The sequence below is a fragment of the Tribolium castaneum genome, chromosome 5, assembly GCF_031307605.1.
Source record: "Tribolium castaneum strain GA2 chromosome 5, icTriCast1.1, whole genome shotgun sequence".
NCBI lineage: Eukaryota > Metazoa > Arthropoda > Insecta > Coleoptera > Tenebrionidae > Tribolium > Tribolium castaneum.
Genome location: NC_087398.1, coordinates 5,800,676 through 5,820,314, shown reverse-complemented (window position 1 = coordinate 5,820,314; position 19,639 = coordinate 5,800,676). Strand labels below are relative to the sequence as shown.

At 34.8% G+C, this 19,639-nt stretch overlaps 1 protein-coding gene across 1 annotated transcript in view; it reads left to right on the top strand.

Annotated features, from left to right (window-relative positions):
- Positions 1 to 5,220: 5,220 nt before the first annotated feature.
- Positions 5,221 to 19,639, top strand: part of LOC103313059 (latrophilin-like protein LAT-2) — a 45,930-nt gene continuing 31,511 nt past the window's right edge. The window contains exons 1-2 of the mRNA XM_015980635.2: positions 5,221 to 5,354; positions 11,228 to 11,392. Of these exons, the coding sequence (XP_015836121.1) occupies positions 11,232 to 11,392 (161 nt within the window). The 5' untranslated portion in view covers positions 5,221 to 5,354; positions 11,228 to 11,231. The remainder of the gene's footprint in view (positions 5,355 to 11,227; positions 11,393 to 19,639) is intronic.

Below are 19,639 nucleotides of genomic sequence, written 5' to 3'. Positions count from 1 at the left end.
CATTCCTTTTACGACGGCTTTTCCGGAAATCATCCCACATAATTTTACGTCGGCAATAAAATTTTTAAACCGCTCTATCGAAAACGCATCTGTGGGGGATTTTTTCCGTGATGTGATTAAGCCGAAACTGCATATCCAAAAGGGCGAAGAAATCAATTTTCGACGAAGGGATTTCGTCTCGAGTGACAATTTGAATCTGTCTTTCACGACGGATTTTGCTGCGGATTCAGGCTAGGGCGAGAACTTGCAAAGAGGTGCAGAGATTTATTGTAGTTGGGGGCAGACCGAAAAGTTTTAATTTTCGGTGCGGAAAATTGGAACACTTAAGCACGAAGGATTTATCTGAAATAATTACGGTCGAGTTGTTTGCCGAATTCTTACTCAGACACTTGTGTAAAAAATGAATAAATGAGTTTGGGGTCATTATCGAAGATGTTTTCTTTTCGACAACTACACTCTAGGTTTCGAGCAAAACCAAGCTTTATGAGCAAAGTTCCCACGAGACTTATCCGAGTTAAAAAAACCTGCGACTCGTAGACCAATCCCACGAAAGTCCGGCTTAAACTTGATTTATTGCTACTTTTGTGGGCAAAAATCCACATGGAAACCGCCAATACGGATAATTTATTCTCGGAAGATTAAGGCCGGCATTGCTAGACCGCAAGTTTAGCATAGTTGTTTGCAAATCGGCGAAATTAATTAAATTTGCGATAATAAATGTAAAACGGGTTAGTGGGAGTGTAATTAAGAGCGGGAGAATAATCCTAACAATGTACCAATATGGCGTGAAGGCGAAATTTTTGTTGCTTTTTTTCGCTTTGTAATTCAATCGAACTCGAGTTGGGAATTTTTATGGGGCAGAAGATTTTTATTTTGGAGTTTAATGCTGTGGAAAAAGCGTCGTGTTTCACATTGTTCGAGAGCATCTTCCTGCAATAGAGGCAATTTTAGGTAAGCGAAAGAGGCCACAATGTCGCATAAATTGTGCTCGAAACGGATGAGATGTCGTTGGAGGCGAGGAGTTATTGGGGAGCTGTTAAGGGTTAATCACTGCGTTTGTCCCGATTGTTTTATGGCATAAAGGGTGGATTAACTTTGTAGCGAGACGGAATGATTGGGATTAGACAAACGGCTACCTTCACGTTGAATAATATATTCATTTCAAACCTTGAGCACTTTTCATAGTTATTTCTGTAGTTTTAGAAACACTGATAGTTTGAAATGTAAGTTGTATGTATTAAAGAAATGGAAGAAACGCAAATAAATTTTTTTTATAAAATACGATCCGAGAGAAGTGAATATAGGGAGTGACATTTTTATTAAAGCAACCACTTGACATTTTTTTATTTATTCGTATCAAATGTCATATTTAAGTTTATAGAGCAGATGTCTACAATTTAAGACCAAATTACTCGTATTTATTTCATGCAGGTTTCTAAAATTACGTTTTTTTGGATTTTTTTTGTACCAAAAAAATAAACTTCAAAACTTTTGGACTAAAAATTATGCATTTTTGAGTCTTTATAACACAAGAATTTATTTTTTTTCATACTGGTTTATTATTTTTACGACGAAATGGACAAAAGTAACAATCATAACTACGATATTATTACAGTCCCTGAAATTTAAATTTTGAATGAAAGTTGTTTTAAAGTTATCGCATGAAAACAACTTGCTTTTTCCATACATTTAAAATGTTTGTGTTCAATGTACAAATTAGTATGAACTATTTAAACAAAAGTGACGTAAATTTTTCTGTGAGTTTTCTAGTTCTGTGGGATTTTGTGTGTAAATTTCTCATCGAAATTTAATCAAAACGCCCACATTTTGCTCGAAATTAAAAATGCAAACAAACGGGGGTTCGAGCACTTTATCAACCGTAGTTTGGTGAAGAAACCCACGTTTCCTGCATGAACTTCCGTAAGTAATTTAATTTGCCCGTTAACCAAGTGTAAATCATGTAAATATGGCGCCTAACATAATGCAGGTCCAGCATCGGCCTACCGTGATTGTGTAAATTTATTCATGAACGAGTGCTCGAATCCCGATTAAATAACACTAAGGCCTCGTCCGGTTCAAATTTATCATGCATTTAAAGCAATTTATGACGTCATAGTTGAACGCTTATACGCCTCTGACCTCAAAGGCAACAAAGCATTAAAACGCAATTCCGTGTGATACATACTAAAAGGAAATAAAACTGTTGGCAAAATCCAGCCGGCCGTAAACTTAATTCGCAAAATATATCCCGAGGCAATTCTGTATTCCATTATAGCGATATCTGAGTTCACACAGAAACGCAACAGTGCCACAAGTGCAACAGTTGCGTGTTGGCTATTGTTTTAATTTTGCATCGGACTGTACGCTGCAAACCTCATAACATCACATTTTATTTGGGTTTTGGCGTAATCTCGGGCCACTTATTCAGCTGCCAGAGTTGAAATATTTTCCGCTGTTGCTCACGACAAAAACGGTTATAACGAACTGAAAGATGCTGCTTTGTATCCTTCGCGAAGAGATAAATGAACAGGATTAGGAGCTGAGGGGATTCTCAAGATGGTACGAGCAGCACGTTGAAAAAAGTAATCTTCCAATCAATGCCCCCGGAAAATCACCGTTGCGGCTGATAGATTGTCGTGATCCTTTACCTTGCGGAAAGCGGAGACATAAGGTCATAGGGGTTTTATTAAAATTTATTAGTTGAAGGAACACATTTTTGTTTTTTTTTGCAAACTGTTCGTGGTATTTTTGTGCGCAGACAATTGAAAATAGGAGGTAGTATTATTTATTTCACATAAATTACTTTAAAATCATAACAATTGGGTAAATTTTAATAATTGCAAAAATGGTGGATGCGCCGGGAGAATAATTATTTTATTTAATAAAAATTACCTATTCGATAAAACAAATTGTTTTGTTGTAATGGTTATAACTAAACAACTGTAATCACACAAAAATTATTAGTTTTAAAATTGGTGGATGCGCCGGGACAAAAATTATTTTAATCTACTGCATAAAACTTGGTGTTGCTAATGCAAGAATGCTTGTCTTGGAAGCAAATTCTTTTAAAAAATTGGTGTGTCTGTAAGTTTGTTTGATCAAAGCCGGAATTTTTAGCTTCTAAGATTAAGCGTTTAGCTGCTGCAATTTGTTGTCAATCCCTCCGCTATTGAAACTTTTGTTTGTTGTGTTGGCTGCAAATCTCCATCCATTAATCACACTAATGGTTGTGGTCGAAAACAGACATTATTTAGTTGAATGGGGGTTTTTTCTTGTAAAATAGCCGTTTCCAAATTGCGTAACTCTAACTGAATAATGGAGCACAAATAATGGCATTGTTCCATTTGATCCTTATGAACCGACGAGGGTTTCTTACTCGCTATTGCTGAATCTGACATTAAAAAAACGAACTTCGTTTGTAATTACGGAGGATAATCTTGCTGAAAATCGGTTGTTTCAGAGATATAATAAATGACTCTGTTAACGTTTCTCGATTTCTATTAATTAAAATTTTAATGGAATTTGGAATTGATAATACTTTGTGTGGGACGATCAGATCCGCTGACTATTATTAAGAGATTAGTAGTTTGTTGTAGTTTTTGACTGTTGTTGAAAGCAAAGCGATTTAAGTTAGTAGGACGATCAAACAGATTGCTGAAGTTGAGGAGACGTTCTATGATTGTTCTGAAACGTAAGAGAATTGGATTTGTAGCAAATAAACGCACTAAGTAGCAACAGGAATAAAGTAACGAATGTAGGTAACGTCTAAAAATGTGTTACCGGATCAATTTGAAAATGACAACTCTAATTAAAAAAATTTCAAACTTTGAATGAATAATTAAAAAGTAGCGTAATGCGTTCGACCATATATTTCCACAGTTCGTTTAAAGTTTTAATTAATATTTAGATGGTTAACAATGGAGATTTAATATGTTACAAATCAACGTAAAAATTAGAGTTTTAAGTATTAAAATGCATTTTTATCTTAGTTTTTCAGTAAATACTAGTGGGTAAGTACTTAATTTTTTTTTAAATGTATCAATTTGTGCTTTAATAAAGTAGACATTGATGGAGTTCATCTTCTTGAAGTATTGTCTGTTGCAAGCAATTTCCTTTGAAACTCTAGCTTTTGGCTTGCCTAATCGAACTCCTCTGTCTCCGATTGTTAACAACAGAGGGTCCATTACAGTTATGGTTTTGACAATGCTCGCTAATAATTTATCACAAATGTCCTTGTCTCTGTTAAATCGAAAAATTAATTACTTTTCTTATCAACGCCGTAAAAATATGTGCTTAAATTTCCTTTCCTTTTAAAATTACCGAGATTTTTTTAAGGAACTACCATAATACTAAAATAATTAATAATTAATACTTGGATAAATATGTAATAAAATTTCGAATTTATCAAAATAAATTACAATTATTTTATGCTAACGTAAGTTAATGTTTTTGAAACATGTATCCAAACATTTGTCATCAAATTAACTGAATAATCGTTAGTTACGTCCAATAAATTGGTTGTGTGTTGGAAAATAACTCAAGTCATAAATAATAAATTTGACACAAACTAAATACTTTTGAACCTAATTCCCATCAACTGATGGTTACGTTTTATAATTATACATTTAGTTTTAAAAAATCGGTAAATCATTGACTGTTAAAAACACTTATGGTGTTAAAATTACTTTTTATTGCACTGTAACTTTTTGCTTTTATCAAACAGAATGTAATAACAATTACTTGAAAAATTTGTTCTTAGGAAAATATTAGAAGCTTAAGAAATATGTACTAAAATAAGTTTTCAATAAAAATTGAATTGAATCAACGGGTTTAACACAAACAGCATGAAATTAAACAATATAACTTTCTTAAACAATTTTGCCTTTATTTTGAAAGCCCGCTTTCATCTCCCGAAACCGTTGACTTCAAAGCCCACCTTTCACGAGTATTTAAACTCTGCCTTTCTTTCTGTAATCAACGTCTCAATATCTCCCTACATTCATCTTCGAACTTCCAACCCTGACCCGACATAGCATGCGAATAGTTACTCCCATTCGGAATTCCATTTCAGTTGAACTGACTTTCGGCAAATTCTCAAAATTCGCAAACTTTGCGCCAGCTTTCGGTTCCTTCACCCAGGATACAAATTTTTGTTTTGTGCCCCCTTGTACAGGTGAAGGGAGGCGCCGGCGCATAATGAATGAACGTAGTAACCAGAAGACTGCATCGAGTGCGGAGCGTCAGTGACGCCGCGACGTCCACGCGTCCTCCACGTCTTAGTGTAAGCGCGCCTCGCAGTACGAAAGACCACGTGCAAGACGAACTTCTTTTATGGGAGGCGGCTGAAGAAAATTGTAAGTTTTACGTCAGAAGGGTAAAAAGGCGCTGTTTTCGGCGGTTGCTTTGATTGCTAATCTTTGCCAATTAGTACCTGGGGCTGGAAATATGGCCTCGTTAGGCCGACACAGGCCAGGAAATGAGTTTTGTAGATATTGTGCTTAAATAAATTATGGAGGGTTTAGGCCGACGCTTTTGAGGACTAGCACAAACATTGTTATTAGAGATTTTCATTTTTTATGAGGACAGATTAGCTCCTGGTTTTTGCTGCTGGAGGTGTGGGCCTACAAGTTACTTAAGAATTATCAATTTTTCAGATAAACATTATGGGTTCTACTACTCAGGAATATATGAGTTATTATAAATTATAGATACGTGAAGTTATGAAAATCGATATTTATGTTATAATTATCAGTAACATATCAGGCAAAAACATTAATAAAAGCACTAACTTGTAATTTCTTTATTACTGTTTAGCGTGACTGTTAGGATTTGTTTTTTTGATACATATGGTATGTTTTTTAAGAGAGATCCGACTGGTCTGCTTTTGCGTCTAAAAAATATCGTAGAAAATAATCGTAGGAGACAGTCCACCAAAAAGTTTAAAAATAAACAGTTGTAAGGTTCTACTCCACCAAAGTAATTTTTTATAACAAAGTGATACAATACAATTTGAATAGCTCATTGCAGTAGCAATTATTAGCAATCCTATTATGCAGTGTTATGTCGATAATTTTGGAACATACATTCCTACGAATTCACAAGAGTATTCCCTGCATAATTCGATTGCAGCTAGTCTCTGGTGGTAGTTTTGTTGATTAGTAATATCAGTACCGCATCCCTTGGCAAACTCTAATTAAAGCATGCACACACAGGTAGGTAAGTGTACGTTGACCTGCGAGAATAAAACTGCTGAAAGTAAATAAAGGAAACACCTTTTAATTAATAAAATTGATTTTGCAATTTAAAATTTAATTTAGCAAAAATTTATTTACCCCAAGTAATCCGTTTGGAATTCATTTCCCGTCGGGCATAATTAAAAATTTACTTTATTCTAAAAGCTAAAAATCCTCCCTTGGAACAGTAATCGACTTTACCTTTGATTTCATTTCTCGTCTTTAGTTTTCGATTTTTAGAAAGATCCTCATAAATCCGTTAATATTTTATTCGCAAGTAAATCCAATTTTACGTAAAAGCCGTACGTTTTTTCTCCTTTTTCGCATTGTCTGGCTCGAACTGGACCAAGCGACGCACGTTTAGAGAACTCCACATCATTGTAATAAAGATATTACTTTCTTCTCCCTCTATCTGCTTTTCTATTTTCTTTATGCTGCGGCAAAAATCACAATGAACATAAGAAAAAAGCGCCGCAATGCCATAATGGAGCTTTACTTTCATGCGAAGTGTCTGGTTACGGCATTTTTTCGCGATGAAAGTATTTTATGGGCGGCGCATATAGGATATGGGGAGGATATATCTTATTTCCAGAGAACGTAAAATTCGCAAACGGATGTTTCTCTAAACTGCGGGAATTTGCAAATGACACACCCTTTTGAAAATGGTGGGCAACTACTAACTACCCACATAATAATTTCCTGACTGCTATTAAAAACACAAAAACCAGAAAAACTAGCGCCAATCGAAAGTATTGGAGCATTGGAATGAAAAAAAGTTTTTTCTGTTTTTTCAAGATAGTGAGGTGTTGTCTTGATCTTGGTACTGATTTCAAAATAAGATCAAACAAGACCAAGATTTTTCTTCTAGCTGGTGTGTAAATAAAAGAACAAATGCGACGGCTAATAATTGATGATTTTTTTTAAATTGACAACACAGTTATGTTGTAGTTAAACAATGTTAAAATTTAATTTTAGTAAATGTATTGTATAATAAAATAAAAATTAAATTATTATTAAATATAACGTAGCTTCTATAATATAAAACTTGGTAAAGCGATTGATTTTATCTAGTACAGTATTTACAGTGTTTATGAGGATGATTAGTTTTGACAGGCTTGATAACTACGAGTATTACGTTTTAATTCAATTTACGTCCACATTACAAAAACATTTTTGAATCCGTTGTAATATTATAATAATTACAGAGAAAGCAGAAGAGTTGAAATTTGATTTAAAAATAATTTCAATTTTGTTCCACAGACTTTGCATTATTTCACATTGATGTTCTCCTGACATGTTTGACTTTATATATTTCGGGATTTGATTTTCGCTGTCATAAAACTTTCAAGTCTCTTTTATATCCTTATCCATTCTCTAAAATAAAGCGTTTTATTGCAAAACAGCATCAATTTGATGCGTCTATTAACTTTCCGTCGTCGATACCTTTGATCGAATGTAATTTAGCTCAAAAGAACTGAGCGATCACTTAACTTTCAGCTGCCTTTGAACGCCTCACGGTGTCATAAAGCTCTCAATTATTAAACCCCATTTTGAAAGTCAGATACCAGTGTATATATTAGTTACATGTTATCACATTTGACTGTTTACATAATTTATTCTCCGGCAATTATGCAAGCTGGCACCGGATCGACAAAACGTTCAATTTATTGCCGGCAAGCTCGTATTTCATTTGCCGCAGCGAAATTTATGCAATAATTACTCCCCGCACAATAATTTATACAAGTTTGTGTACGTAAGAACATGGGGAAAACTTCCCAACTGCACTTAGGCAACATTTTTATTGTCTGGAAAAGTGGAAACTTGATTATCGCAGGGCTGCTGATATTTCAGCGTGTTTAAGGCGCGTTTCAGGGATTGATTTACTTAGTTTGTAAAGTTTAGTGGGCTCGGGATGTCCAATTAACTAATTGATATATCGCGGAAGTTTAAATAGAGCATAATAAATGTGTGGAGTTCCGGATGGTTAAATCTGACCCCCAAGGTAAACACACTTAAAACATTTTTCGCCAGACACCCCCGATATACAAATGCGGACCACTTTGTTAAAAACTTCTGCATTTGCGGAAAAGTGCTGCAAACTTTTCAAATACATGTAAATCAAAGCGAAAAGTCATGAAACGTGCATTTCGCTAACTTTCGGTTTGGCGCTCATGAATAACAATTTTTTTTCAAAGCGGGTTTGTGGTAATGTGCTTTTTATTGAAACTTTGCCCAGCGTTATTACAGGGTTAACGGCGAATTTATGCATGGAAGGACTACGTGTGGAACATTTTTTGTAAGTTAATATGTGAAATTTTGTCATGAATCACGATTTTGTAACTTATATCTGGGTGCGAAAAATTTTGTTGTCGGTTCTAAATGTTTCGCAGAACTACGGCAGAAGTTGGGTAGGTGTGTAATTATTTTCTATGGAACGTAGAGTCATAATCAGCAAAAGGGATGCTCGACGATGTATAAAAACCGCAAGCTGACGAAGTCAAATATCTTTGTGTACATCGGGAATGTTGACTAAATAGGAGAAAACATATATTTGCGAAACGTAAATAATTAGGTCTCAAGCTGGGTAAGTTAGATTGTCTCATAGGTCACAAGTCGCAGATGTCTGTCAAATAAATCTCTGAAGTATAGTTGTACACCTACTACCTATGCTGAGACTGGTAATTGGGAACTGTTCCAAACTTCAATATTTGGTTATTTAGACAGTTGTTGTTGTTGAATATTGATACACGGTTTATTAAAATAAAATTGAAGCTTTCGTATTGTTTTAAAATAGAGGTAGGTATTATCGAAATATTGTAAAATTGTAATTTTTCTCAAATACAATATTCACAAAAAACAAAAGCTATTGTTTATACAGTCTGTTAATAGTATTTTATTTAGTGAATTTATAATGTAGACCATATTACGGGGGAATTTTCTATTTAAGCAAATCATCTGGAATTTATTGCTTGAACATATTAGGAACTTTATCTGTTTGATCATATATAACACTTCTATTCAGTCACCAAGATATATGAAAGTTTAAAAAATATTTTAAACTAAATGTCACGTCACCTTGAGCAAGAATGGAGTTTTAAATCAAGTGTCATGTAGACGTTTTCTTTAAAACCTAAATAGCAGGTTGTATTGATTTTCATGCATTTTCGTCATATTGTACTGACACGAGCATTTCTATTAAATCGCTGACACTTCTTTATTCAAGACAATACTTGCACTAACAGACTTAGCACTGAAGCATGTTTTGTTTATAATTAACACATAACATACAACTGCATCTGTGTTTTTTTTTCTGGTTGAACGTTCTTGCTTATAAGTACAGTCTTTTTCATTTTGGAGAAGTGAACCCGAGAAACATTTTTTTAAATCACCTACATAGGGTACATCAATAATCAATTAGCGAAAACAGGATGATGGAGTAAATACAGGATGGAAGTTATATTTCACCTTTACGTTCATCTCTTTTTCTCTCAAAACAAAATATACGTTTACAATTTGGTGCCTTTACGTACTTTTACATTTTTGCCGCATTATTTTCTTATTTCTCTCAGTTTCATGCTCTGCTTTACGTTTATACGTCTCTGTGTTCTCTCAATCTCTTATTTTTGTTTATGTGTTGTTTCCTTACCTTTTCTACACTTTTTTTCATAGAAAAATTGTTACACCTGATCCGGGTTCGAACCCCCGACCTCCCCCGTTGTAAGTGGCGCTTATACCATTGGGCCACGAGGCCCGAGGTAGTGACCGTCTTTTGCAGATATTTTAACACAAACTTTTTAAATAAATCAACATTACAAACTATATAATTGCAATAATTCACCTAAAACGCAAGTACTTGTAGTTCAAAAGTCGGCGAATTAGCTCGAAAAAGCATTTTTTTCCACTTTTTTCAATCTAATTCTTTAATTTTTCACCAGATTCCATCAAAAGATACCGGGCGTATAAGTCAACTAAAGTTTGAAGTTATATTTCAGCTTTACGGTCATCTCTTTTTCTCTCAAAACAAAAAGTACGTTTACAATTTAGCACCTTTACGTACTTTTACATTTTTGCCGCATTATTTTCTTATTTCTCTCAGTTTCATGCTCTGCTTTACGTTTATACGTCTATGTGTTATCTCATTCTCTTATTTTTGTTTACATGTTGTTTCCTTACCTTTTCTACACTTTTTCTCATAGAAAAATTGTTACACCTGATCCGGGTTCGAACCCCCGACCTCCCCCGTCGAAAGTGGCGCTTATACCACTGGGCCACGAGGCCCCAGGTATTGACCGTCTTTTGCAGATATTTTAACACAAACTTTTTAAATAAATCAACATTACAAACTATATAATTGCAATAATTCATCTAAAACGCAAATACTATCAGTTCAAAAGGCGAATTAGCTCGAGAAAGCATTTTTTTCCACTTTTTTCAATTTAATTCTCTAATTTTTCACCAGATTCCAACAAACGATACCTGGCGTATAAGTCAACTAATGTTTGAAGTTATATTTCTGTTTTACGTTCATCTCTTTTTCTCTGAAAACAAAATATACGTTTACAATTTGGCGCCTTTACGTACTTTTACATTTTTGCCGCATTATTTTCTTATTTCTCTCAGTTTTATGCTTCGCTTTACTTTTATACGTCTATGTGTTTTCTCAATCTCTTATTTTTGTTTACGTGTTGTTTCCTTACCTGTTCTACACTTTTTCTCATAGAAAAATTGTTACACCTGATCCGGGTTCGAACCCCCGACCTCCCCCGTCGTAAGTGGCGCTTATACCACTGGGCCACGAGGCCCCAGGTCTGACCGCCTTTTGCAGATATTTTAACACAAACTTTTTAAATAAATCAACATTACAAACTACGGGTGGTCTACGAGTAATAATGAGCCTGAAAAATTTTTTGAAGCAACCAATATTTTTTTACTGGAAACTGGAATAAATGGAAAAGCAACAGAAACGCGTTTATTTTTTAAAATTCTTTTTTCAGCGTCATGGACACGCTGTACACCGCTCGCCTGCACGGCTTCCCCAACTTGAGCCGCAACAGCCTGGAACCTACAGTCCTGACCGAAGAGAGCGTTCTGTCCTTGCTCATTGTCCTCGGCAGCAGCATCTCCTTAGTCGGCCTCGTTTTCGCTTTCATCACATACAGGTGAGTTCCGTCGAACCCGTCCCCGAAACTTATCCCAAGTGCTAATCTCTCAAAGCCGAATTAATCCTCTTTTGCATCCTAATTCGAGCTGAATTCGGCCCCGAAGCGCCAACGAAGCGTTTGCTATTGTTGTATTTACAAATAAATTACTTCTTAGACGGTTTACTCGGCTGGATATGAATTGTTTTTAAACACGATTCGAGTTGTTCTTCTGTGGAAGGATTTAATTGTGATGGTGGAAGGCCATTCGCTTAATTGGACTCATAAATGAATTATTTCGTAGTTATTGCCGCTAATTTATTGTTTTATAACGGCTCGTTATAGCCGACCGTCTGCACCACTGTAAAACGAGCCGTTCAGCCCTGAAAACAGCTAATGGCGAAATGTCGTGACTGAATAACCTTGACATAATATTTCATAGCGGTTTTTGTAATTTTTGTAGGGAAATTATCGTTAAATTGAATTATTTAAATAAGCTTCAAGAGTCGACATATATTCAAATAAAAATTACAAATATAAGCAATTAGCTCACCCCAAATTGGTCATTAAGCCAATATTAATACCGACATAACGGTCTACATTCTAAAAATATCCACTTGTTACAGTTTGTCTTGTTTACTCGTGTTTTCCCGAAATAAAACCCAAAAAATTGTATGAAAAATATTATTGTCGTTCGTTTTCAAATCTTGTATTTCCTTCCGGTGGATGGAATAAGTAGAGCTCTCCTTGCTCCATTAATTTTGTGTACCGGAAGAAAGTTAGTTGACTTGGCCGGAAACGCTATAATAAAAGTTAAGATACTTGGAAAATTATAACAAGTTGATAAATTGTATTGCGACTTTTTATCATGTCTTGGAAATATTAATATATTGCGCAAAGCAGCGCTGCTTCAACAAATAAAAACCTAAGATGTTTGCTTAAAAATAATATCAAAGCTTTTTAATTAATTTACATCTAAATTGTTGCATAGAACTTGCTAAAGAATTAGTGAACATAGTAACGAGACTCAAGTCTTCCTAATCTTACAAATGCAGTCATCCAAGTCGATAACTTGGAGTAATATGACAGAAAATTATCTAATTTAGCTTCTCCACTTCAGAGTCTCAAGGGAACTTGTTGTTGCCTTGATTAAATCATTATTACCTAAGGAGAGCAATTCAGGAGGAATAAAAATGGAAAAGAGAGAAGGTAATTACAAAAGTAAAGTTTCACCTGTTTATTTTTTTAAGGTAAAACCTTTTAAAACATTTTACAATCTGTTTTATGTTCACGAAGGTAAAACTGTTGCTGTTACACATCCCTTCAAGTCAATGAAACTTTAATCAATGGCAATACACGGGCCCCAGGTGTTTTACTTCATACACAACCGAATTATGTAATGTTCTCTTACGAAGCTGTTAAGTCGCATTAAGAAGCAAGAGAAGCGTTATAATAATTAACAATTAGTTGTAACGCGCTTATTTGCTTTCAAGAACCGTTTCAGACATCAGTTTTCGTTAAAATAAAAGGCACGTTTTGTTGTTGTGTGAAATCTCATATTGTTTCCAAATGCATTGAAAATGGATCGTCTGAAGGCTGGCTATATTTCCATAAAGGCTGACACGAAGGGAGAGTTCGTATTTCAGACTTTTAAATCGAGTTTTATTGCATTAGCTCAAGTATCAAGATCAAAGTGATTGCCAGCAGTTGCGCATAATGAAAGAAATGTATTACAGAAAGATCTATTGATTTTGTGCAAAGTAAATAAATAAACGAAAAGACCCCAGTTTTCCAAAACTGTAAGTCAAAAAATAAAAGTTATTCAGGATGCGACTTGAAAATAGAGGTTAGTAATATTTATAATTATTTTTTTTGCTTAAGTACCGCAGCTGTAATTAACAGTGTCAAATAAAAAACGGGAATTTTTTTTTTGACCCGGCGCATCCACCAATTTTGAACTAAACTCAATGCAAAAGTAGTTTTATTGTGAAACTATTTTATGCTAAACTATATCGACACTGCAGTATGATTTCATCAATAGAAATTCACACCGAAATGAGATAATTCCGTCCTCACAGCGGAGGTAACTAAGTTTTAGTGAAGCGCAAACATATCGACAATGATCAATGTCTCTCCATTTCAGCGTTTTACCTTGAGCCCCTTTATGTAATCGAACTTTGTTCCGCACTGATAGAATAAGAAAGTTCCGCAACTTTGTCGCGGAAATTTGAAAGTAGAATGCGTTCATAAAACGTATCCGAAATATCATTTTTAAACTAAATTTCGTATATGGTCCTATAAAAAAGTTGAAACGTGCCGAAATGAAATCATCGGCACTTTGATCGAATTAGCTTCCCTCTTTTACACTTGCTTGATTTCTACAAAGTTAATTTTCGATGTTTAGGGCTGACGCCTACCGTAAATGCCACGATAACAGCCTTCAACAGAAGCTCTCGTGTTCTGATAAAACCTAATGCTCGATGAAGTGCACCATAAACCTAATCAAATGACGCTGGTCTTATCTATCAAACGTAATGGTAATTCCTCACACGTTAGACCAAGACCTAACCAACAAGTGTTAAAAATTCAAAGTTAAATGCCCAGACACATTTGCGAAATTATTTAAGTTGGCACTTATGTACGTAATTGAATTCCTCGGGGGAAGATTTGATTTAACGGCTGGTGGAATTCTTAGAGACAATCTTGCCGACGAGAGATTACACGTTCTGATGTCAGTAGAGCACAAGGGCACCACCTCTGCTAATGCTATTAACAAAGTACACCAGCTTTTGGAAGAGGTACAAGAGACGCCGCGTTAACTAATTGTTCATTAACGAAGCTACTGTACCGTTCTGGAATTCCGGAGTTGCCGGAAAAATGCACAAGCTGGACTCCGGAATAAACTGTTTTTCTGAAAGTGCTTTTCGTCTTTTTTCAATGTTTTTATTGTTAAAAATGGAATTATATTCATTAAAATTCTCACTATTATATATTTACTGCAAATCGTATTTGAGGGTTTCAAAAAAAAAGTTTAGACGTTTTTTTGTTAGTTTTACCTTGGAAAAGAAGAGTAATTAACCGCAAAAATTACCCATAATTTAATTTTTTCTCTTTAAAAATTAAATTTTGTATCGATTTTCATTACATTTTCTATAGCAATATTAATTAAATATTACACAGTCCACGCAAATGTTACACGTGATTTAATTTTGGATTTCCATTTGCTTGTATTTGGGATTTATGTTAAAATGGTTAGATAATTGAAAATGACATCAAAAAATAATTAGTTGAGTTTGATAAATATGTTTGTAAACATTAAATTTTCAATTTTAAATCCCACTAATTGCTTGGTTTGCAACTTTAAAATGATAATGCCAACAAGCACACAGCTTTTCAGTTTAATCATTAATTCACTTCACGATGAATTTTTTTAACGAAAGTTATTTCGTTGGTTTTTTAACATGTCGCCAAATTTTAATTTTAAATGTATGTTTCTGTTACATTAATTCATATCGACGTAAAAGTTCGGTATATTTGTTGCGAAATTTTCCAAACGTCTGTAATTGCTCACAGAGACGTGCAAAAAATGGTAGAACTTTTGAGCCAGTAAAAGTTGAAACATGTTAGCGCGTAAAACTGTTAAAGACAAAACTATGTTAAAAACAAGCTTTATTTAATCGACAAGTTTGTAGGTGAAAACGTATTTGCAAGCGAATTTAATTTGAAGCAGACCCGTCTAAGCCTTGGGCTATTTACCCCAACTTAGGTCAGTAAACAGTATATTAATCAGTTTCGATTTGTAATAATATTATCGGAGTAATTTATCTAAGGGCCTCCTTTTAAAGTTGCATTATTTTTCTCTGAATTCCCTAAGCTCGTACAATTATGATTACGTGTCTGAAGCTCCAAGTGAAAAGCCCAGGTTTTTGTGTTTGAGTTGAGCTTTTAAGCCTGCTGAGATGGAAATGCACTTAAATAATGCAAATAAGATGTAAGTGTATTCCGACTATATTGACATGTTTAAATGTGACCTGGATGCATTACAATGAGCTATTCCCAGCTGTCCCGAGGTCCGGAGGCGGTTACAGAGACATATTCAAATTTCGAGCCGAAATTAGTCGCAGAAACTACGTGGAAGCGGATTTGTTATTCCTTCTCCGGTGAGATCTCGAACGAGGCAGTTTTATTTCTGATAAGGATTTCAACTTTGAGATCCGACTCGGGCCATTAATTTAATGGGGGGATTTGTGCGTTGTTTCGATTAATTTTTTTCCGATCAACTTGTCGACTGCGAGCATAAACTGCTGATTGATGTCGTCGTAAATAATAAATGAAAGCGTCGTGCATGCTGGCAAACACGACGACGTTGACTGATTGACAGTTGGGTAAATGTTGGATTACGTACAAGCTGTTATGTTAAGATATTCTTTTTCATGCCACTTGACAAGCCCGCCACTCGAAGCTTTTAGAAAATTTTACACCAACTTCCAGCATTATTTCCCACTATTACACCAAAAATACGTAATTCGCTTCTGCGAGCAAACTAGTTTTTATAACTTTATGAATAGTGAATAGAAAGCTAATTAATCTGGACCTACATTTAATCTTTCAGCAATTATTTGATAAGGCTAATCCAATATTCATTTAAAATAATTGCGCTCGCATATACGACTGTTACTAGTATGAATGTATTTGTACATCCTGTATTTTCCTGATTTCATTTCTAATTAAAGTTGTGATTAACTTTTATTTAAGCCATGCTAGTTACAATTGATGTTTTGTACTTTTATTTTAATTGAAGCGTCAACCAGATCACCGGAAGTGTGTTTGCGCTAAAGGCCACATAATTCGCCAGATTAGCTAAGCGTGGGTTTATTTTTTCGTGCGATGTTTTTGAAACAAATTTTAGTTTGTTTGGAAATATCAAAGTGTACATAAAGGCTTTGCTAACACAACATCCACCCGTATTGAACTTTGGGAAATGTATACACCGCAACGATATTGCTGCGAGTTTGAGAGGGTATTCATTGCTGTTTATTGTTTAATGGAAATTAAGTTGTAATGGAATTAGACATTTACGAACACTGAATAGGATAGTTAGCAGTTTTAATGTCAGGTGAAATAATTAGCCAAGTTGCAGCAATTTTAATTGGATGTTTTTTTACTGTATTTAAAGGAAAAACATCTGGAAATCGGCTTGATTCCCTGTCATTTCTCGCATTGTTTGCGTCGTCGAGATCGGCGATAATTATTTTTCCTCGCTTGTTTTGACCGAGAAAAGCAAAATAATCTTACGATTCTGACACCAAAGCGTTGGAGTTCCTGACAACTTCCTTTGCGGGTGTCGCATTAATTGCACGTCGGTTTCATTTCAGCTGACGTTTTTAGGGATGAAAGACAGCCTTTGCACCGTTTTAGCCGCAATTATCTCGACGAAGCTTCAATTTTTACGACAAAATTAAAAGACGCGTATTTACATTGGACCGACTCGCGTAATTATAATTACACGTTTAATTAAAAAAATTATTGCGATGCTGGAATTTTTTACAGGCCTGGAATAATTGTCGATTTTTGCTGGGTGGCGTATTGTCGCCGAAACTTGGGCAAACCCCTTATCAAATTCCGATTAAAACAATTTTCGTGAACCTGGAGATTATGAGCTTTCGGAGTTATTAAAACTTTTTCTATCACTCCGGAAAGTTTTCCCCGTATTTCTATTATTGGTTCAATTTATCGGATCCCGGGATTCGGTCCGATTTTTTTCGCGGCAACCATTTGTCGTGTTTCGTGAAATAAAAAATATGAAGATAGGAGAGACGTTTTGAAAAGAACGTGTTTGCCACGAGAAAGAAATATTAAATCATTCAACTCTTTTCAATGTCAGATTTATTCATATTGCAAACATTTCGAAACTTTATCCATTTATAACTCTCATTCCGTTAAATACACACTGGGGTACCAGAACAAGTTTACTTGTTATTTGCTCAAATTGAAGAAAGGGAAATTAATTCAAAGTTTTAATTGACTTGTCGGTGATACATTGACGACGAAGAGAGGCGAATTTCTGGCTACTTTCTTCAAAAACAACTAACGCAATAATTAAGACAAAAAACAGAGACAAGTTCTGATTCAATCACTGATAAAGTTATTAAGAAGACTGTCTAAGAACAAACAACTATTCCAGTAAATCTAATTACAAATAACAGACCGTGGTTAAATAAGTTAAGAAACTTTGGCTGATTTATTTCAAAGTTGCTGACAGTTAAATTTACTATAAGCTTGAAATGTGTGTCTCATAACGTGAATAATATAAAAACAAATTATCTTCTTGTCAAGCACTTGCGACAGCAGAACTGAATAAAATAATATATTAGAGAATCATACAGTCCCAGTTTTTGATGTAGATAACTCGTAAACTATAGACCATATTGTATTATGGGAATATCATAACGCCAAAGATTAATTTTCAGCTTTAATTATGGGGTTATTATAATATCTGGTGTCATCAGATGTGTTGCTAACTCAAAATGGCTAGTAAATAGGGTCCATGTAATTACATTTATAATTAGGTTGTTAAATTACCACCCACACTAACTACATTTCCATGTAGCGTAAATATACAGACAGCAAAAACATAAGGAAATTTTCCAAATTCTGTAGAATCCACGTTTCCACTAATAAACAAAGTGAAACCACGTAATTGGCATGTCAAAAGTAAATAGCTCGATGTTGTCGCTTGTCACTATTCGATTGAATTGAGACTGCAAGACCACTGCAGCAATGTAATTTAATTGACCCTCTTGCCTGGTAACTAAAGGAAAAACGATGAAAACAATTTTAATTAAAAAATTGCGACACTTCGCCTCAAATCCTCTCCCGCCACATCAAAAGAGCTAAAGAATGTTAATTTTATTTATCCCTCTGGTAAAAAGTTTTGCGACAGTCTTTGCTCTCAGGACCGTAATATAAACTTTTCCGATCGAACCGATGGCTAGGAAACAAAAGCGAAGTGAAACCGGCACAAAAACCAGAAAATTCAATTTAGTTTTAATTAGTCGTCAAAGAGAGGAGGAGGTGGACGGAGCGAGAGATTGTTTTTGTATTTCCTGCAAACGTCGACAGCTGGCGCGTTTGCCGATGACAGTAAAGAGTCCTCGACGTCTATCCGATCAAAGGATAATGCGTTCGTGCTTTTCGCTCGGAAACTCGACAGGCGATCGTGTCAAAAAACGTAATATTCCAAAACGGCTGCCTAATTTTTAATTAAAGCAGCAGTTGAGGTCCATAAAGAGGCTACTGAAATATAAACGGCTTTGAAGGAGCTCTCATCGGCAGCAGTTTATTAAAACGAACGGCTGTTACACGCTGCAAACTTATAATCAGTATAATTAAAAATAATACCAGGAAAAAAAATTCGAACCAAATATAGCATTTTTGGGGTCATTTAACTACCTACCTTCAACAAGTTTTAAGCAAAAACAATTTTTATTTTATTTTTATTTTTTATGCACATTGTTTATTTTTCCTATATTATCAAAAAACTGAAAATACTCACGTATTGTTATTATGCATTTGACTTTGGAATGTTGAAATTCAAACAAGATGCAAACCGGAACCGTCCGAAAACATTTGTAGGGTAATTCGCTAAAATTTACATTTTAAGTGTTTTATTCATTGATCACTTGGGAAATTCTTGTGGCACTTAACTGAATATTTTATTGGTTTTAAAGGTAATCTAAGTTTAGCAAATGTCTTTTCCCCAACTTATTTACAGACTTTCTATTGGAAAACGAATTTTTTTACTAGAAAAATAGTCATGAGTAAAGTGCGAAGCTTTTGAAGAAGATATATTTCGGATAATCGTGCGTAAAGTCCCATTTGCCCAGCAAGTCACCATCAAAAATTCTATTTGCCGCAAAGATCAGCGGTTCATCATCATCTCGCCCTCGCCTCCCAATTCCCCAGTAATTTTCCCAATTTCATCCTCTCCTCCTATTAGATTTTTCCGGTAAATTGGCTTGTTTTCCTCGGATATAAATCCACCTTGACGAGATTTAGAGGCTCCGGCCTATATTATGCTAAACGGCGTAAGATATCGGAATTTTATGCATTCGTGCCCAGGTAAGGACAGGAACCTCTTCTCTTAAGGGGCACACGAAGATGTGCTGAATTCAAATTTTACCTAAAATGTAAATGTTGCATTTACATTCACACAATGGCTTTCTATGTAAAAGGAGGAGTCGTTCAAAAGTCGCTCAAATGGGACGA